General features: G+C 43.2%; 2 protein-coding genes across 3 annotated transcripts in view; one reads left to right on the forward strand and one right to left on the reverse strand.

The window, feature by feature from the left end:
- Positions 1–564: 564 nt before the first annotated feature.
- Positions 565–18,287, reverse strand: LEPROTL1 (leptin receptor overlapping transcript like 1). Of its 2 annotated transcripts, none has more exons than XM_082258967.1 (4): positions 9,217–9,352; positions 6,201–6,276; positions 3,376–3,562; positions 565–1,172 (listed from the first exon to the last, which is right to left on the reverse strand). In XM_082258967.1, the coding sequence occupies exons 1-4, from the start codon at positions 9,239–9,241 to the stop codon at positions 1,056–1,058; spliced, it is 405 nt and encodes a 134-aa protein (XP_082115093.1). In that variant the 5' UTR covers positions 9,242–9,352; the 3' UTR covers positions 565–1,055. The 2 variants fall into 2 exon arrangements, with proteins under 2 accessions (XP_082115093.1, XP_082115094.1); XM_082258968.1 differs by lacking the exon at positions 9,217–9,352 and adding an exon at positions 18,094–18,287 and having other exon boundaries at positions 566–1,172.
- Positions 18,288–18,413: 126 nt separating this feature from the next.
- SARAF (store-operated calcium entry associated regulatory factor) overlaps positions 18,414–22,383 on the forward strand; it is a 33,130-nt gene continuing 29,160 nt past the window's right edge. The window contains exon 1 of the mRNA XM_082243354.1: positions 18,414–18,602. Coding sequence (XP_082099480.1) covers positions 18,515–18,602 — 88 coding nt within the window. The 5' untranslated portion in view covers positions 18,414–18,514. The remainder of the gene's footprint in view (positions 18,603–22,383) is intronic.

Below are 22,383 nucleotides of genomic sequence, written 5' to 3' on the forward strand. Positions count from 1 at the left end.
TACTGACTGACGAACAATCGGCCATTCTGGTGTTGGCCAACAAAAATTTTATAGCATGCAGACCAGATTTTGTTCGGCCGAAAAGTCGCAGTCGGTTGTCGGAAGCATCATACTAACAAGCCGACAATCGGCCGATCGGACGTTGGCCGAATATTTACGGCCGACAATCGGTACGGGCCTTTAGGTCTGGATCCGATCCAACACGTTTCAACAAATGTAACATGGCATTTGACGAATATTTTTGTTTTTGAGTTTAGATGTTAGATTCAAGTTATTGGACCAAGCTAATACATTTCCTCATTGCCAACTTACATTTTGTCAATTTTTGATACAATATAAAGGATTATTTTCCCAATCTAGTACAACTAGTACTGGTTTGATTTTGGTAGTGTATTTTTTGTCTTAGGAAGACATGGGAACTGCAGCACTGGTATCTGACATCTCACTGTCTGGTGTAAAGCTGCAACAAAGTTTTCATAATCACAAAAATACAGATGAAAAACATTTTTACAAAACCCCATTGCTAATTAACAAAAAATAAATAAAAAAAACAGTTACATCAGCCATTTCAGTTATATAGATGGTTGCCAACACGTATAAAACATTGTCAGTTAAACGTCAAATAAAAATGTATGTTTTAACACCTGAAAAAAAAAGTGCATTATACATGGCAGATTTTCACTTATACTCATTTGGTAAAGTGAGGCCTTGACCTCATGTAGGGAATGGACAAAGGTTTCTGGGGTCAAAAAAGAAAAACAGCAAGAAAACTACATGTATATTTATCTTATCATGAAATAGACTACCTCAATGATACATAAAAAGGTCTGAAGATTGAATCAGACAAAAACATCACAGAAGAAAAATTTTTCTTCATTAAAGCGCTTTCCTGGTAAGCCATACAGCATGTCCATGGCAAAAAGCATGATTAAACAATGTAACAGGACTCCGCATGCTAGTGCCAGGGTGGAGCTACAGTTACTGCACACTGTCCTACTGGCTGAATGGGCGTTCATGGGAGTCAGGCTCATTGCAGAGAGACATTTTACTACGCCTCACCACTGCTGCCAGCTGAAGTCATCATTGTTCCCAAACACTAAGAAAAAGCCTAATATTGTGGAAAAGATGACTGCGTTTCCTGTGAGAACCAGTGCACATGCTCCCCAAAGAATCTGTGAAGGAAAGAAAGGGATTCTGCATTAGCATCAAAACTCGCACACCTAGAAAAATTGGGATGGATACAAAACATTAACAACATATATGGCAGTTTCAAAGATTCTGCTTTTGTTTGGGTCTTGAAAATAATCTTTGAACAGGATATTAAAAGTGAATCTCTTAGTTTACACCTACAAAAGTGCATACACATACTTGCAGCAGCCTACAAAAAGCTTCAGTTAAAGGGTATGTTCACCTTTGGGACATTTTACACCGCTTCTTAGGGTGGAACATGTAACATATTCAAGCATCTGCACGCTGTACCCTCCGATCTCCCCCTCTCTGTGACAGCAGGTGGGGGATTTTCTCCCTGCACCCGCTGTCAAACACGCCAATGTAATTCACTCACAGTTTCCGGTGAACTAATAGACTACAAGTACCGCCAGCCATTGTGACTGGTGGCTTGTTGTTCTCAATGAACTACAAGGGCACTGGTGAGCTTCATCGTAGTTCATTGATCCTCCTGCTCTCAAGTAACTGCCTGCCAGTATTGGAGGTAAGGGCAGAGAGTTATCCTGAGTCTGCAGGAGCCGGACACTGCACCCATGTCTTACTGATTGTGGGTGCAATGCTCTGCAGGCTCCTTAGAAAAACAATAATAATAATAAATGCACATTTTTCTATCTGCAAAAAAATATTAAAATTATTTTTATTCAAAAGGTGAGCTTAGGCTTTAAGGCTGAATGCCAGCTCATCCAGACAGGCAAAGCTCCTCCTGCTCCTTCCTACTGGCCAGTGAGGAAACCCACCATTATGATGGGTCAGCAATGACCCGAAGGCAGGAGATAGTGGCAAGGTAGTGTCAAAGCTTTGGAAATCGCTGCAGATACATGCAGGCACTTTTCATGGGCACATGCAGTACTTTTTTTTCTTATGTTTAACTGAAAGAGTCTTTAAAGAGGAAGTAAACCCTCCTCTGCAACCTATGATAAGGCTTACCTATAGGTACTGTAAATATCTCCTAAACATGTACCGTTTAGGAGATATTTACCTTAAATGCAGCCAGTGACCTCACTGGCGCATGCGCTCTGAAGGAACGGCCGCTGGTGCCATTCCTTCAGAGCCCCGTGCCGTGAGTGACGTAATCGCGGGTCCAGGCAATCAGATGGCCGGATGCCGCGATCCCGGAAGACGGGCGACTGAACATGTCAAAATTAGGTACCCGCTCCCCCCCCTCAAAAAATGACATGCCAAATGTGGCATGTCAGGGGGCTAGGACTATTTAAAGCGGAAGTTCCACTTTTGGGTGGAACTCCGCTTTAAGCCATATTACTAAAGTGTAAAATATACACTCTAAAAGAATAAAAAAGGGGCTAGGTCTGAAACACAGCCTACACTAGAAGCAGCCACGTGTACAGTGTTTCATATTTATCCCTCCCTCCACTAAACTGGGAGTGCTGATTCGACAATGAAGGAATTGGGACTAATTTAATGACCTGCTTTAGCAGTGTATGATTTGAGGAGCAGCCGTGATCCATCTTTATTTTATAGAATGGGTTGTGAGACAGTGGGGTATATATGTTACTGTGAACAGGCTACCTATATCTGTGCTGATGTGTAAGAGGGCAGTATGGAGTACTCTGATGTGATCTTTGCTATATTACGAGAAAATTTTGAGTTGAGTGAATATGTTATATTTGGAAACATTTCAACATTCTCTCCATTGGAACACTACTGTGCCAAGGCTAAATTCTAAATAGGACTAAATGGATTTGCTGCTAAAAGTCCAGCTCCAACCAACTTTTTTGTCCCCTTCCCTGCAAGGTCCACTCAGAATGCGAAGTAGCACAATTCTACTGAATGGATGCTGTAGCACTGTTTAGCAGCATTTTCTGTCAAGATCTGGGCTTCTCAGCATTCCCCAGGATCTTACCATAAGAATGAGGACATTTGCTTAGGCACCTCTGATAAAGGCTGGTGTATACCAAGTATACAAATTTAAATTCCATTTTAGTGTAGCCAAGGTGGAGGGGCTGTCAGGAAATAGGCAACCTTTGAAGAGTTCTGCCAAGTTTCCAATGCTGTGTCCCCTTTGTGAAAACATTCATCTCCTGTTCTCTCTGACACCTGGGCCAGAAGTGTAAAAAAATGAGGACACTAATGTGATAAGGTTTCTAATACATCCATATTCTGCTAAGATGTGCCAAGATACTGACTCACCACTTTTGCTCGAGCAAATACAATTGGCAGCCCAAATGCAGAGACAACTATTCCTGTTGTGAGAAATATGGCCAGTTCCTTGCAGGCGTTACTGGCAGCATCCGTTTCATCTACTGCTCTCCTCGCAATGCAGTATGGAATAGGGGCCAATATGTAGAAAAACAACACAAACAATGGCCAATATGCACTAGATTGGAGAGAGAAACAAATATTAGTCTGGAAATTCATTTCGATATACAGTACAGACCAAAAGTTTGGACACACCTTCTCATTCAAAGAGTTTTCTTTATTTTCATGACTATGAAAATTGTTGAGTCACACTTCAAGAGGTAGTCACCTGAAATGGTCTTCCAACAGTCTTGAAGAAGTTCCCAGAGATGCTTAGCACTTGTTGGCCATTTTGCCTTCACTCTGCGGTCCAGCTCACCCCAAACCATCTCGATTGGGTTCAGGTCCGGTGACTGTGGAGGCCAGGTCATCTGACGCAGCACCCCATCACTCTCCTTCTTGGTCAAATAGCCCTCACACAGCCTGGAGGTGTGTTTGGGGTCATTGTCCTGTTGAAAAATAAATGATGGTCCAACTAAACGCAAACCGGATGGAATAGCATGCCGCTGCAAGATGCTGTGGTAGCCATGCTGGTTCAGTATGCCTTCAATTTTGAATAAATCCCCAACAGTGTCACCAGCAAAGCACCCCCACACCATCACACCTCCTTCTCCATGCTTCACGGTGGGAACCAGGCATGTAGAGTCCATCCGTTCACCTTTTCTGCGTCGCACAAAGACACGGTGGTTGGGACCAAAGATCTCAAATTTGGACTCATCAGACCAAAGCACAGATTTCCTGGTCAAATGTCCATTCCTTGTGTTCTTTAGCCCAAACAAGTCTCTTCTGCTTGTTGCCTTTCTTTAGCAGTGGTTTTCTAGCAGATATTCTACCATGAAGGCCTGATTCACAGTCTCCTCCTAACAGTTGTTCTAGAGATGTGTCTGCTGCTAGAACTCCGTGTGCCATTGACCTGGTCTCTAATCTGAGCTGCTGTTAACCTGCGATTTTCTGAGGCTGGTGACTCGGATGAACTTATCCTCCGCAGCAGAGGTGACTCTTGGTCTTCCTTTCCTGGGGCGGTCCGCATGTGAGCCAGTTTCTTTGTAGCGCTTGATGGTTTTTGTGACTGCACTTGGGGACACTTTCAAAGTTTTCCCAATTTTTCGGACTGACTGACCTTAATTTCTTAAAGTAATGATGGCCACTCGTTTTCCTGTACTTAGCTGCTTTTTTCTTGCCATAATACAAAATTCTAACAGTCTATTCAGTAGGACTATCAGCTGTGTATCCACCTGACTTCTGCACAACACAACTGATGGTCCCAACCCCATATATAAGGCAAGAAATCACACTTATTAAACCTGACAGGGCACACCTGTGAAGTGAAAACCATTTCAGGTGACTACCTCTTGAAGTGTGACTCTACAATTTTCATAGTCATGAAAATAAAGAAAACTCTGAATGAGAAGGTGTGTCCAAACTTTTGGTCTGTACTGTACATCAACTGATTCTTTTTTCTTTTATAATAAAAAAAATGTAACCACATTCTCCCATAATAAATATATTTCAACATTTTCTAAAAAAAAGGCATCTGATAGATAACTATGTATCAAAGCTCCTTATACTGGGAAGAGAAAGAAAACTATGCATATCCAACAAAAAAAATAGCCTGAAAAGTCCTTTGGCTGGATCAAGCAAGTATACATCTGTGGAGGGGGGAGAGGGAGTTAACCTAGAGTTTCTAGGTTCCTTGTTTGTGTGTATGATAGCCCAGTTTTATAATAATTTAAAGTTTAAAACTGCCACACTATGTGGATTCTCCCTCTTCTTTCCTGCATATGAGACCATCCCGAGTTTGTATACTCACCTGTGAGTAATTAAACAGCCTTATATCCTTCTGGGAACATTTCTGGATAACACAGGGGAGAGAGCCATCCATGTGTGAGCAGTCTAAGCCATATACTTATCGCTTCTGATGTTTATGAGAGTTGCTCCTAGTGTGTGGTCAGTCATAAGTGGTGCGAGCGGAGTGCCATCCATCCATGGGCAGCATAAAGCTATATTAGACCTCTTATATTTTGGGGTCTAATGTTCTTATAAGCTGACTGGTGTGGTGGTGGCCCGGGAGCACTGGACTGGTGATGATGGTAAAAAGCATATACTTGACAGTGGACATTTTTCTTTAGGCCCCTTTCACACGGAGTCCGTTCACATCCGTCTGTCCGTTTTTCAGGCAGATCTGAAAGGATGCCCCATGCATCTCTATGGGGCATCGGATGTCAGCGGAGATATGTCCGCTGACATCTGATCCGTCAAAGCCGGACGGATAGAAACCCTATTTTCCATCCGTCTGGCGGATCGGATGTGAACGGACAGACAGTCCATTCTCATCCGATTCCCCCATAAAGAATGGGGACCTGACAGCTCTGTCTCCGCACACAGCGCGGAGACAGAGCTGCCATCCGCCTGCTCAGCGGAGGATCGGCCGATCGATCATCCGCTAAGAAAAACGGAGTCCGTCTGACGGGACTCCCTGTGCGAAAGGGGCCTTTTAGTTTTTTGTTTTTTAACATGAGAATTTGTTGCATTTATGCACTCACTTGTTTATTGAATTTATAACAGCGCAACACATTGTTTCTTTAGGTTAGGTCAGGACAAAAATGATAAAGTGCACTTTGCTTAATGTGCGCTTATCCTTTATCAATTGAGAGACAAAACCAGATTAGTGTACACGGATTATTGCAACAGAGAATGAATTAAAATGATAAACCTACTTGTATTGTGGCAATGCACAGCCGAGCATAAGAAACATCAGACCGATTGCTCCTCCAAATGAGAGGCTGATCAAAGCTAGAACAAAGCAGAACAGGACAAGTAAATTAAGTTAAAAACATTAAACCAAGTCCATAAAAATGAGTGCTGTATTTATGAAATATTAATAAATTGCAGCCTTGTAGAAGGCACTTGAAAATTAAAAAAGGTACACACACAAACGATGCCATCAAAACTTAATAAGGATTTATTTAACAATAAATCCAATTTTTTTTTAGTGAAGAATGCTTCTCTTAAATAAATGCAAACTTTTCTTCTCACTCCACCAATACTAGGACCACCCAAAACTATACATTATCTTTGGCTGGCATCCTCTTCCTGGCTGTGAAGGCTGCACACAAATTATTCAAACAGTGAATCTTATACATGCGCATACCCGTAGAGGAGATGGTATTTAGGACACAAAAATGTGACAGTAACAAGGATGAGCACACAGGAGTGAGAAAGAAAGGATGAGATGGTATGTATGGCATAAAGATGAAACTGTAACCAGGGCTCAAAGAAGAGACAGTATTCAGGGAGTAAATATTTTCTTCAGGGCGCGGTAAGCGTTTCTGCCGAGCTCAAAATCTGGATGGTCCCCAGCGAGCAAAGACCAGAAGATACACTAAATTTCCAAAAGTATTGGGACCTCTGCCTTTACATGAACTTTAATGGCATCCCAGTCTTAGTCTGTAGGGTTCAATATTGAGTTGGCCCACCCTTTGCAGCTATAACAGCTTCAACTCTTCTGGGAAGGCTGTCCACAAGGTTTAGGAGTGTGTCTATGGGAATGTTTGACCATTCTTCCAAAAGCACATTTGTGAGGTCAGGAACTGATGTTGGAGAGAATGCCATGTTTGCAGTCTGCACTCTAATTCATCCCAAAAAGTGCCCTATCGGGTTGAGGTCAGGACTCTGTGCAGGCCAGTCAAGTTCTTCCACCCCAAACTCGCTCATTCATGTCTTTATGGACGACAAAGATGAGAAGGTGTCCAGGGTGTTACATGTGACAGTATCAAAACATCTTTACGCCCTGGCACGTCAATTGGGGGGGGGGGGGGGGGGGGGACAAGGCAGCATCAAAGTCGCAAAGACAAGGTGGCATCCACGAAAGGTGCCCAAGGAGTAAAGACGAGAAGGTATCTGAAAATGCTCCAAGAAGGTACCCACAGTGTAAAAACATGAAGGTATCTGAAACAGCATGCCGGGAGCAAAGACGAGGTGGCATCCAATAAAAGTTACCCACGGCGTAAAGACAACAAAATATCTGAAATAGCCTCCAGAGCGTAAAGTCACTGCAGCAAAACCCAGGTGGCATCTGGGACACAAAGACTAGGTGGCATGTAGGGATGGCAACCAGGGCTCAAAAAAGAGAGCTAGTATTGAGGGAATCAATATTTTCTACAGGGCACAATAAGCTGTTCCTCTGAACACAAATACAAGATCGTCCCAAGTGTGCAAAGACAAGGCAGCATCCAGGGCGCAAAGATGAGGCAACATTTAAAAAAGGTATCATAACGCAACGATGACAAGTATCTAAAAATGGTATCCAAGGCGCAAAGACTAGGCGGCATACAGGGGAAAAAGGATGAGGCCACATTAAAGAAGGTACTCAAGATGAGAAGATATCCAAAACAGTATCAAGGGCCCATAAAATGAACAGTGTCAAGGGTGTTTTTATGCCCCGACATGGCATTAAGGGCGCAAAGATTAGAAAGCATCCAGGGCGCAAAGACGAAGTGGCATCCAAGAAAGTAGCCACGGTATAAAAATGATAAGGTATCTGAAAAGCAAAAGGGTACAAAAACGAGGCGACATTCCTGGGAGCAAAGAGGAGGCGGCATCTGAGAAGGTTCCCACAGTATAAAAGACAGGGAAGGCATCCAAGATGGTATGCAGGGCACATACAAAAGACTGAGGAATCTCTATGCCCTGGCACCCAGTGGAGATGGCATAAAGGGCGCAAGACAAGATGGCATTGAGATGGTACCCAAGGTGTAAAGACGAGAAGGTATCCAAGACAGTATCCAGATGCACACATGAGACAGTATCAAAATCATTGGGTGCAACGATATGATGTTCCACTGAGCACACATAACAGATGGTCTCCAGGGTGCAAAGACGTGACAGTATCTGAAAAGGTACTCACGGCATAAAGATGAGAAGATATCCAAGATTGTATCCAGGGCGTATACACGATACAGTCTGTTGGCACCAATTTGAGATCTTCTGTGGGGCGCAAAGACGAGACTGTATCCAGGGTGTAAAGACAAGCAGGTATCCAGGGTGCATACAAGAGACTGTATCAAAGGCGTTTAAGATTCAGTTCAGTTAAGTTTTTTTGCAGATTGCAATGACGAGACAACATTTTTTAGCACACATTAGATGGTACCAAGGGCACAAAGACATGACGGTATCAAGGGCGCACACAAGAGGGGATATTCAAGGGCATCTTTACCCTCTGCAGATTTTCTGCAGGGTGCAATGATGAGATGTTCCTTTGAGCACACATGCGGGATGGGTCTCCAGGGCATAAAGACAAGATGGCAACCAGATATAACGGTACCCTAATTTTTGATAGTATACAAGATGATTTCCCATCAAACATATTGTCATATGCTAAACTCAAACAAAAACATATGCAACACAAAGAAGTTGGAAAGAACACTGGGGTTGATTTACTAAAACTGGAGAGTGCAAAACCTGGTGCAGCTTTGCATAGAAACCAATTACCTTCCAGTTTTTTCTTTATTGTTTTCTTTGGCAATAGCCTAATTTAACAAGCTGAGGTTAGAAGCTGTTGGTTACCATGCACATCTGCACAAGATTTTGCACTCTCCAGTTTTAGTAAGTCAATCCCACTATAACTAATATGCATTCAACATAAATAACTAAATAGAAAATGTTGGGAGCCCAGTTATAAACAATCAAAAATACAAAAGAGAAAAGCAGAAAGCTACCAAAATGAATACTCACTGCAATTATTCTGTCTAGTTTCCATCTCTTAATGTTGCATGAAATGTAAATGATTGGGGCAGATGCTGCATGTAGTGACCACAGCAAAAGAATTTGTCATGCGGATATATGAATTTAATCAGGACACTTCCAGAACTGGCGATCATCTCAAAAGCAGGCAGCCGCTGACTGGAGAAAGGAAGACTATAACTCTGGAGAGTAGTCAGCAGACAGTCATCTGACTGCATTAAGCCCCAAGGGTGTTCCTAACTCTTTCAATACACCCTTCATCAAAGACTAAATTCCAGCATTTCATTTGTTTTGTTTCCACAGCAAACTATATGTACCTACTGGAACGATATGACTCAATGACTTATTCATTTATCTGGTTGTAACATGCATCCCCTAATTGGCTATAATTATACATTGTATACTTTTTACACAAAATTACAGAATGATAGAATGGGAATCTTGTATGATTCTCTAGGACTTATACAAACACTGCACACATACAATTCCAGTTACTCTGACCAGAGAAGAAGGGCTTAATGCCTGCTGCTGCCGAAGTTTAACTCCTCCGGCATGGGGTTTGAAGATTGGAAAATCCTTGGTGGACATTTTTTAATCATACTAAGTAAATATAGGAGGTGAATGAGGGGGGGGATTTGTGATTTTACAATGTTTTACCACTCCTCCCAACAACTAGCGTGAACAAGCCCTAACAGACACATACAAACCTCAGCACATTCATTTTAATAAAATGTAACTGTTCCATTACATACCCTTTTCACATACATTACCTTAAAGAACTTCTTAAGTTCTTAGAGTACAGTAGTCCGGAATATAAAATGGTGAAGGTAATAAAAACTGGAGCAGACAGAATCTGGAGCAGCTGTGCATGGCTTTTATCATCTGCTTGTTCAGTTAAGCTATATAATGGAAAGATAGCAGCTGATTGGTTGCCATGCACAGTTTCTCCAGTTTTGATTCAATTTCCCTAATGCCCCGTACACACGTGCAGATTATCTGAAGACTTTTGTCTTCAGATTTACCTTTTCTATGTAGTGCAAGGGCCTGCCGGATTGCATACAAATTGAAAGTGTTTAGGTTTGACCTCATATTATATGGTTTTGGTAAGTCTACAGACAAAAGTCTGCAGATAATCTGCACGTGTGTACAGGGCATTAGTGTTTATAGCGCAGGGGTCAGGACTGTGTAATGCACAGGCCAAATACAGGGTAAAACTAAAATTACTGCCTCCTACCAGTCCAAATCACCCACCTCCAAGAACATACCTCCCACAGTACAGATCTCCCCTAGCATTCCTAAATCCCCGCTCACCCCCTCGGTACAGATTTCTCCCCCAGCACAAATCACTGGAAAAAAGAACCCCCGCACAGATGTCTCAACACACTGACCCAGCCCCCCCAGCACAGACTGACGGCCCCTCCTCCCCCTACACAATCCCCTCATCAAATACTGACGCCTTTCTACCCCTAGTACAGACCCCTTGGCACTGGCTACCCCCCCAGAACAGACTCTTCAACACAGACCAACCTCCTCCCAGCACAGACTTCTCATCACAAATTGAACCTCCTCCAACATAGACCAACCCTTCTAGAGATGATCCCATCAGCACAAACTAACCTCCCAGCAGATTGATCCCGCTAACACAAACTCAGCTCAGATAGACTCCTCCAGTACAAACATCTCAGTACAGAAATAACCCCCCCCCCAATACAGACTGACCCCTCCAACATTCGTGAATCCCCTCAACCAGTGCAGACCCATCAGCATAGATATTGCTCCCTCCAGTACAGACCCCTCAGTACAAATACCCCCTCCCCCCCAGTACAAACAATCTCCAGCCCCCTAGGGCATTGGTCCTCATCCCTGGCCTACAGGGCCCACTAACAGGCCAGATTTTAGGTATTACCTTGGGGAGATGCAGACTAGAGTACTGCAATCACTGAGCAGCAAATTATATCACCTGGGATGTATTTCAGTTATCTTGAAAATCTGGCCTGTTAGTGGGCCCTGTAGGCCAGAGTTGAGGACCAATGCCCTAGGGTACAGAACTCCAAAAACACACCCCTCCTTGCCTACACTCCCTCACCAGATGATATACAGCGGGATCTCAGTGAGGAGGAAGTCCAGAGAAGGGAAGGAGAGTGATGGGTGGAGCAGGGAGGAGACTTCTTTTCAAACTTAGGTCTTGTGGTCACTGAAGAATCAGGTGCTGTCTAGCTAGGGCACCATGGCTCGCAGCCATTTTTTGTGTTGCACTGTGCTGCATTATGTAACGTGGTTTATTTTACGATAAGAGCGGTGTTAAGTTTTTCATATTTAGTAGCGCTGTTTTTTTTTTGGGGGGGGGGGGGGGGTTTATCATCCAGAAGACCAAAAACAGAAACTTACAAATATTTTATTGCAGAAGAAACATAGCAAGATGCAGACAGATCAGCCTAGAGCTGCTCAGCTATCTCTAACCACAGGCATTTGCTCTGGCTTCTCACCCTGACCATATCTGCTATACCCATGACATTGATCTGGATGGTGTACGGCCCTGAATACCCATGTGAATGAAGCATTAGTCTATCCAAAACTAAAAAGAAAGAAGTTTTGGCTATACATACACGAACATGTTTTGTTATTTGGCACATTACACTATACATTTACACACTTAAGTGAACTTAGGTTATGCCCATGCATAAAAAGCAACCGGTTCACTTATGCCTCGTACACACGCAGCGATTGTCGGCCGACCGATCGTCCGACTTTTGTCCAGAGTTGTGTTTTGTTGGTTGGAATGTGCCTAGACTGCACACAAATTTTCTCGGCCAACAAAAATCTACTTCAGAAGTGATGTTATGTGATGGTTTACTTTCCGTGTTTTTTTTCTTCTCTGAGCATGCCCAGTCTTGCTCATCAGATTTTTGTCTGCCGAAATCTGTACTGACTGACGGAAAATCGGCCGTTGTGTTGACGGCCAACAAAAATTTTATAGCCTGCAGTCGGTTGTCGGAAGCATCATACTAACAAGCCGAAAATCGGCCGATCGGACGTTGGCCGAAAATTCCCGGCCAATAATTGATGCGTGTGTACGAGGCATTAGAAGCATTCAGTCATTCACAGCAGCATAGAATTGTCTTGCGTTCACCTCCCCCACCCCTCCAATCAGCTTTTAAGAGTGAAATGTGTGTGATTTATGAGAACTGTAGCTTATACAGGGCTACAACCCCCCCCCCCCCCCCCCCAATGTGACAGGGCTGGCTAGCCTGGTGCTGTCACATGAAGTGGGTCATAGGCTTCTCCATCCCTAAATTAGTATATTTCTTCCGGCTCCTAGCACTGAACGGAGCAACAAGGTAATGAAGGAAAAGTAAAGCTAGTCATGCTCAGTGGGTGGCTCTTTGAGATAGCTTCTGCCCTATTGAGTTGAAAAAGGAGCCAGGCAAAAACTGTTGGAGAAAATGCGACTACAACATTTTTGCTCTCACTCTGACGATCGCGGCGATACCTCACATGGGTGTTTTGAACACCATTTAAATTTGGGGGCGCGACTTCTGCATGCATTTTTTTTGTGTGCGAGCGGTTTAAAAAAATCATTATTTTCCTATTCTTTTTATTTTTTTACTGTTCCTTTAAAAAAACAAAAAAAACAAAAACCAAATCTGATAACTTTTATTGCTGTCACAAGGAGTGTAAACATCCCTTGTGACAGTAATAGGCAGTGACAAGTACTATTTATGGAGGGATCTGGGGGTCTAAAAGAAACCAATTCCCTCCTTTGCACTTAAAAGTATTAAAAATGCTAAAATAAGCATTTTTGAATACTGTCATTTTTTAAAATTCGGCGATGTTGACAGCCGAATAAATCAGAAGTGATGGTTCCACCTACTTACACTTTCTCAATCGACTAATTTGCACACAGAGACATTCCTTTTAGATTGCCAACAGGTAGGGCTCTCCTAACCCCCTCATAGCCTAAACTGTATTTTAGCTGTACTGTTTCTCGTGCAAAAATTACATAGTTAAAATAATCTGGTTGATAATCACACCAGTTCATCTAGTTCAATCCACAAAAAAAAAAAGGGAACCCAACACACTCAAATAGAAAACTTCCATATACACAATCCTATATTCACAGTTGATCCAGAGGAAGGCAAAAAAAAACCACACATGTATACACACAGTATCTAACAAAAGTGAGTACACCACTCACATATTTTTGTAAATATTTTATTATATCTTTTTATGTGACAACACTGAGGAAATGACACTTTCACTACTTTACATTGTAGCAGTGTACAACTTTTATAATAGTGTAGCTTTCCTGTCCCCTCAAAATAACTCACACAGCCATTAGTGTTTAAACCTCTGGCAACAAAAGTGAGTACACCCCTAAGTGCAAATGTCCAAATTGAGCCCAATTAGCCATTTTCCCTCCCGATGCTAATGTGACTCAGCATTACAAGGTCTCAGGTGTGAATGGGGAACAGGTGTGTTAAATTTGGTGTTATCGCTCTCACTCTCTCATACTGGTCGCTGGAAGTTCAACATGGCACCTCATGGCAAAGAACTCTCTGAGGATCTGAAAAAAATAATTGTTGCTCTACATAAAGATGGCCTAGGCTATCAGAAGATTGCCAAGACCCTGAAACTGAGCTGCAGCACGGTGGCCAAGACCATACAGTGGTTTAACAGGACAGGTTCCCCTCAGAACAGGCCTCGCCAAGGTCGACCAAAGTAGTTGAGTGCACACGTTCAGCATCATATCTTATTTACTTATTTAGTTCAGATGGTGTCAAGCGTGTGTGGCGGCAACCAGGTAAGGAGTACAAAGACAAGTGTGTCTTGCCTACAGTCAAGCATGGTGGTGGGAGTGTCATGGTCTGGGGCTGCATGAGTGCTGCCAGCACTGGGGAGCTACAGTTCCTTAAGGGAACCATGAATGCCAACATGTACTATGCCATACTGAAGCAGAGCATGATCTCCTCCCTTCGGAGACTGGGCTGCAGGGCAGTATTCCAACATTATAACGAGCCCAAACACACCTCCAAATCGATCACTGCCTTGCTAAAGAAGCTGAGGGTAAAGTTGATGGACTGGCCAACCATGTCTCCGGACCCAAACCCTATTGAGCATCTGTGGGTCATCCTCAAACCGAAGGTGGAGGAATGCAAGGTCTCTAACATCCACCAGCTCCATAATGTAGTCATGGAGGAGAGGAAGAGGACTCCAGTGGCAACCTGTGAAGCTCTGGTAAACTCCATGCCCAAGAGGGTTAAGGCAGTGCTGGAAAATAATGGTGGCCACACAAAATATTGACACTTGACCCAATTTGGACATTTACGCTTAAGACATTAATGGCTGTGTTGAGTTATTTTGAGGGGACAGCAAACTTACACTGTTATACAAGCTGTACACTCACTACTTTACATTGTAGCAAAGTGTCATTTCTTCAGTGTTGTCACATGAAAAGATATAATAAAATATTTACAAAAATGTGAGGGGTGTACTCACTTTTGTGAGATACTGTGTATGTATGTATATATATATATATATACACACACACACACACACACACACACACACACACACACATACATACACACACACACTGCTCAAAAAATTGAAAGGAACACTTTGAAAACACATCAGATCTCAATGGGGAAAAATCTCATGCTAGATATCTATACGGATATGGACTGGGTAATGTGTTAGGAAGGAAAGGATGCCACATTGTTTGATGGAAATGAAAACACTAAACCTACAGAGGGCTGAATTCAAAGACACCCTGAAAATAAAAGTGAAAAAATGATACAGCAGGCTAGTCTATTTTGCTGAAATTTCATTGCAGCAACTCAAACGCTTGTATGTATGCCTGACAACATTGGGGCATGCTCCTAATGAGATGACGGTTGGTGTCCTGGGGTATTTCCTCCCAGATCTGGAACAGGGCATCACTGAGCTTCTTGGGTTTAGGTCAGGCGAGTGTGGGGGCCAAACAATGGTATCAATTCTTTCATCCATCAGAAACTGGCTGCATACTTTTGCCAAATGAGGCCAGGCATGAGCCGCTGTCTCAGGACCTCATTGGATAGATTGATAGCCATTGGCTCCCACTGCGGTCAATCAAATCCAGTGACACGGGGGCAGGGTCAAGTCCTGCTATCTTTGTGAATGGACGCAGCAGAGGGACTCGTGAGTGTGCCCGCACGGGTGCCCCCATGAAAAGGGGCTCTCTGTGGGGGCAACCGATGAAGGGGGAAGAGCCAGGAGCACCGCTTGGGCATCCCAGAAAAGGGGAATCAGGGCTGCTCTGTGCAAAACCCTTTCTTTGAAACAATCTACTAAGCTGCACATAACCAGCTCTTCAGGGAATCTATTTCACATTTCCACAGCCCTTACTGTGAAGAAATCTTTCTGTACGTGCAGATTAAATCTCTTTTTCTCCAGATGTAAATAGTGCCCCTTGTCCTCTGTGATGACCCTAAAGTAAATAACTCTGCTCCAAGTTCACTATATGGACCACTTACGTATTTACACATATTGATCATATCCCCCTTAATCTCCTCTTCTCATTGTTGGCGATACATAAAGCCTCTAAATAACAAGAGCATGTTGCTTTGTCCTGAATGGGGACAGCACAGGTTTGCTCTAACACAGTGTTCTGATAAGCATCTAATGAGGCCAAAGCAGTCAAATGTCATGCGTGCACATGCCATACCAACAATAGTAAGCTCTGGTGTAGCCTGTATACTAGTACAGCAATGACATACACTGATCAACCATAACTTTTTGACAACCCAGCTAATACTGAGTAGATGCCCCTTTTTATTGTGAAAAAAGCCCTTTTTACCTCCAAAACAGCCCTGACCCATTAAAACATGGATGCCCCTATGCCCCTGAAGGTATGCTGTGGTAACTTGCAATAAGCCATCAGTAGTACATCCTATAAAGTGGAAGTAAACCCTCTCATCGTTTTCAGCCAAGGAAGATGCCATCTTGGCCTCTGTTTAATCTGCAACTGCCATGGTGCTGTACATGTGATCCCTTATGACACCAGCCACTGGATGGTTTGACAGTTTAATTGAGGGCACAACCAATGCGACAGCTAACATTTCCGGCATGCCAGGAATGTGAACTGTTTTTTGAAACTCAAATTGATAGGCTTATTTATGCTACAAGTCCTGTAAGTTTCATGGTGGGGCCTGCATGGATGGGACTTTTTTTTCCAGCACATCCCCCAGACACTCCATTGGATTGAGATCTGGAGAATTTGGAGGCCAAGTAAACTCTGTGAACCTGTTGTTGTGTTCCTAAAACCATCCTGTCTTCTTCCCATAGTGCATTCTGGTGCCATCTCCCCAGTTAAGTGCAACACACAAACATTAGGCCAGTGATGGCGAACCTAGGCACCCCAGATGTTTTGGAGCTACATTTCCCACAATGCTCATCTACAGTGCAGATTAGAGCTGAACGATAGTCGATATGATATCGACTATCGTTCTGTGGGCGTGGGCGATATTCATATCGCTGAAGACACAATATTTACCATTAGGCAGGGAGAAGTCGGGACTTGGGGGGAGGAGGAGGACTCGCAGTGCTGGCAGCCGTCCCACACGTTCAGCGGTAAGCAGCGCGCCGTGAGCAGCTGCACAGCTAACCAATCACGCGTGCCTGCACATCTGATTGGTTCCCTGTGCCGCTACTCACGTGATTGGTTCGCTGTGCCGCGGTCACTGCTCAGTCAAGAGAACTAGCTCCAGGGAGGCAGAGGGAACGTGTGGGACAGATGTCATGTCGGGCTGTGTTTTTCTACCTCCTACCACAACTGTGATTCCCGACTCTACCTAATCCGTCTTCTGCATTCCACCCAGAGAAATATTGCAATGTTCTTTGTTCCCCAATATCGTGCAGCCCTAGTGCAGATTGCATGAGCATCATGGGAAATGTAGTTCCTAAACATCTGGGGTGCCAAGGTTTGCCATCACTGCACTAGGCCATCCGCATGATGTAAAAGAAAATGTAATCCTTCAGACCAGGCCACCTTCTACCATTGCTCCGTGGTCCAGTTCTGATGATAACATGCCCATTATAGGCACTTTTAGCTGTGGCCATGGGTCAGCATTGGCGACTGTATAGGAAATGGTTTGACAGCAGATAAAAAGTCTTTATTTCTCCAAAAACATGACAGCACAATGAACACGTGCTGTTTGAGGCATCTGTTCATTCTGCTGTCATGTTTTTGGAGAAATAAAGACTTTTTATCCGCTGACACTGAGTGCTGTCAAACCATTTCCTATACAAATCGCTACTTCCATGGCCCAGAATGGATACTTATCTCTCACCTGGAGCGGCATCAATCCCTTTGTGATAGTGCATGGGTCAGCATTGGGCATCCTCTCCAGTCTGCATCTATGCAGCCCCATTCAAAATAAACCACGGTGCCATTTTCTTTTTCAGCTTTCAATACATTAACTTCTTCACAACTTGCTGCCTAATATATCCCACTGACTTTCAGATACCATTGTACCGGGATAATCAATGTTATTCATGTTACCTGTCAGTAAACATATAAAGTTATGGCTGATCAGTGTATAAACCCTCCATAATAATAGGAACATGTGGCTTTGTCCTGAATGGGGAAAGCACAGGTCTGCTCCAACTGTTCTGATAGGCATCTAATGAGGCCAAAAGCAGTGTCACACAAGCACATGCCATGGCAGCAATGGTAAGTCCAGGGGACCCTGTATACTAGCACACTGATCAGCCATAACTTTATCACCACCCACCTAATATCAAATAGGTTCCTCATCTGCCACAAAAACAGCCCTGACCTGTAGAGGAATGGACATATATAGGTAGGTATGTGTATAAGCAGCGTGTTACCTTTGATTCCAGCCATTGAGCAGAGTATAAGTGTCGCAGAGTCAGGTAGAGAGGAGTGTTGCAGTGCGCCGTGTGTGCTCCCTTAGCTATCACACATAAGTCTCCCCCTACACACACCTATCTCCGCTCACTTCAACACTACCCCTACTACCGAAGCCTCTGTTGACAAGAACCACACCACTTCCGCCGGAAAACCTGCAGATCCGCCCCCTGAACTCCAACTTCCGGTCTGCACCTAACTTTATTAACAACGCGTCTAGTAAAACAAGATTTCAGGAGTGTCTCCGCCCCCGCTCCGTGCTCAGCCAATCGCTGCAGGACAGGTACAAGGAAGCGGAAGAGTGGAAGGCGAGTGATGAAACTTTGTGCAATACGACATCAATAATAACGTCGGCCTGTCAGTGTGTGTGATCATTTGAGGATGAAGATGTCACCTGTGCTTGTAGGAGCCTTCCTGGGTGTGCTGGCTGTGCTGCAGATATCTGGGGTCCAGGGCTGGACTCAGCATGGTAAGAAGATTGGGGCTTACTTCTATGGGATCTGTGGACAGACCATCGCTATTGTATTAGTCTAGCCATGTATCTGTTCGTTGTTTGAAAAGGAGTTTTGAGCTATTTTTCGTATAGTGTATGATAATAATTATGCTGGCCATACACTATATGAAAAATCGTTCAAACTCTCTTTTCAAACAACGAACAGTCGGCCGTGAGAGCAAACGATGGTGCCATGATGTAATGACCGATAAATCGTTCAATGGACATAAATGAATAATTTTTTTTTTGGTAGTTTTGTCACATATACATAGTGCAAACAGTTTGGACAAGAAACTCATTAACCTTTCAATTTATCGTTCTTTCAGCAAAAACATTTCCAAACTTGTCATTCGTGTTTTTTTTTTTTTTTGGGCTCAAAAACATCACAACCGAATGTGCCCATTAACTGGCCGGAAAACAAACAAACTGTCCAAATTTCGGCCGATTTTCCGTATAGTGTACGGCCAGCATTACCGCTTTAGGCTCGCCCACACTATAAGAAAATCAGGTGAGAATTGTCTTCCGAAGAACTTTGGTATTGTGTGTACCCAACATTCGACTTTTCATACGAAAATTCCCAAAGGGACAAACTCCAACATTTTTCTCGTATGGGGACAGAACAAATGATTTTCATTTAATAAGTACAGTTTTCGTACAAGAAATATCAGAAAAGAAAGACCGGGCATGAACAGAAATCTTAACCCACGAAAAAAAAAAAAAACCTTTTTCGTACAAGAATTTTTGTACAAATTTTTGCTGTGAAACGAGGAAAATCACATGATAGTCTTCCTGATTTTTCTAAGTGAGTACCCCACTTTATTGACACCCCCCAGATCAGTTTGCAGTACAAACTGTGAATTCAGACAGGAATAGGATTGCATGGATGTGAACATCCATGCGATCCAATTCCAGTGTGGGGAAACCATAGGTTCCTGCATATTTTCATGGGAATCCAATGCAAGTTCAGCCATACAAACTGTATGGCTGAATTGGCATCGCACAGACATCGCATGTTATCTGCACAGCAATGCGGTGCGAATCACATGCAGTGTCTGTGAACGCAATAGCGTAAACCCAGGCTAAATAAGGATGTGTGTTCCAGTGCTTTTAGGTGTATTTCAGTGCGTTTTTGAGGCCTTTTATAATGTTCTAGTACAGTCCAGTGCAGGAAAAATGCAGCATGCTCTACTTTTTTTTTTTTTTTTTCCTGGAACTGCAAGCACTGGTGTGAACTGTGCCATTAACCGCTTGCCGACTGCTCACAGTATATTTACTGCGGCAGTCGGCCCCTCACAGGCAGAGTGACGTAGGTCTACGTCGCTCGCCTGTGAGGCTCTGGGGAGCGAGCGCGCGCCCGTGGAGGCGCGCTCCCGCGCGGTCACGGACCCCCCCCCCCCCGCGCGTGTGACCAGCGGACCCGATGTCCGCCGGTCACTTGGCGATCGGCGGGGGAGAGGGAGAATGTCGGGCAGCTTGTGTAAACAAGCCACCTGTCATTCTCCTCGGTGTAAAGACACTGATCACACGGATCTACTATGTAGATCCGTTGATCAGTGTCCTTACAGCTCAAGCCACAGCCAATCACAGTAGAAAGCACACCCCTAGGGACACACACAGCCCCTCCCTCCCAAATAAAGTTAACCCCTTCACTACCAGTGTATTTTTACAGTAACAGTGCATATATATATATATAGCACTGATTACTGTAGAAATGTCACTGGTAACCCCAAAAGTGTCAAAAATGTCAGTCAAGGGTCCGATCTGTCCGCCCCAATGTCGCAGTACCGCAAAAAAAATCGCAGATCGCCGCCATTACACGTTAAAAAAAAACAACAAAAATGACAAAAATCTTTCCCTTTGTTAGTAAACGCGATAACTTTTGCGCAAACCAATCAAAATACGCTTTTTGCGATTTTTTTTTTTTTTTTTTTACCAAACATAGGTAGCATAAAACAAATTGGCTGAAAATTTAAAAAAATTTTGATTTTTACATTTTTTTTTTTTGGGGAATTTGAAAATGTGAAAAATATTGTTATTTTTGCAAAATGTACGCTCTTTTTTTGTTTATAGCGCAAAAAGTAAAAATCGCACGGGTGATCAAATACCACCAAAAGAGAGCTCTGTTTGTGGGAAAAAAAGGACGTCAAATTAGTTTAGGTACAGCGTCGCACACCGCGCAATTGTCCGTTAAAGTCACGCAGTGCCGAATGGCAAAATACCCCCTGGGCTTAAGTGGTTAAAAACCATATAACCTACTTTCCATGTGTTTTTTGGTGCCGAATAATAAACGAACTGGACTGCATGTGGTGTGAACTGGCCCTTACACTTTACATGGAATCTGTATGATTACCCTGAAAGAAAACTTGTTACACCTGCCGGACACAAGATCTAACCTAGATGACTGGGCAGAGGAGCAGGGCTCTTAGTAGAAGTAAAAGTATTTTTTCACTTTTGGATAGAGTAATGCTGGCCATACACTAGACAACAAATAGTTCACAAATCTGTCATTTGGACAGTTTGTTTGTTTGTTGACCAGTTAATGGGCACAAATCGGTAATCGGTTGTGACGTTTTTCAGCTTAAAAAACAAGACAAGTTTGGAAAATTTCTGCCAAACGAACGATAAATTGAAAGTTACATAGTTAGTCAGGTTGAAAAAAGACCATCTGGTTCAACCAAAAAAAAAACAGTAAAGAAAACCCAACCATACAATCCCATATACCCGATGTTGATCCAGAGGAAGGCGAAAAAACCCCAGCAAAGCATGATCCAATTTGTTACAGCAGGGGAAAAAAATTCCTTCCTGATCCCCCAAGAGTCAATCGGATATTCCCTGGATAAGCTTTACCTAAAAAAAAATATGTTGGTACCCATTTTTATTATGTACACCCAGTAAAGAATCCAGACCATTTTTAAAGCAATCTAGTGAGCTAGCCAGAACCATCTCTGGAGGGAGTCTATTCCACATTTTCACAGCTCTTACTGTGAAGAAACCTTTCTGTATTTGGAGATGAAATGTCTTTTCCTATAGACATAAAGAGTGCCCCCTTGTCCTCTTTGATGACCTTAAAGTGAATAACTCAACACCAAGTTCACTATATGGACCCCTTTATGTATTTATACATGTTGATCATATCTCCCCTTAATCTCCTCTTCTCAAGAGAGAATTTTCTTGTCTGAATTGTTGCACTAGGCGATTATTCGTATAGTGTATGGCCAGCATAGAGGGAGGGTTATGAACCCTGTAAGATTTATTTTTGCCATCTATGTCCCATAGGGGAGATTTCCTTTCACTTCCGGTCCCATAGCCAATACCGTCAAAGTTAGGGAATCCCGGGGTGTCACCAGAACGAGTGTCCCCACTGGAAGATTTCCCCTCTATTACTGTTCTGGTGACAACCTAAAATTTGGGATTTTCTTTTGCTTTCACTGAAAACCATACAAATAGAGAGGGCACATACAGCAATAAAAACCTGACAGAGGTTCCAATCCCTTTACACTCAAAATGCAAAAAAAGTTTTCAAAATTTTAAAAAAAAAGTCAACAGACAGATGAAAAACCGACCGACAGAATGCCCTGTTCACACTTATATGACCTAAAAGTTTTACTGCGATTTTGACTGGATTTGAACCAATGCCTATGGACCTCAAAATGCATTAAAATTGGGCCAAAGTAGTGCAGGGACTACTTTGAAGTCGTTGCCACTCAAAGTCGTATAGATATGAACGGTACTCATTGGAAATCATGGAGTACGACTT

This window comes from Pelophylax lessonae (assembly GCF_965119305.1).
Source record: "Pelophylax lessonae genome assembly, chromosome: 1".
Classification (NCBI taxonomy): domain Eukaryota; kingdom Metazoa; phylum Chordata; class Amphibia; order Anura; family Ranidae; genus Pelophylax; species Pelophylax lessonae.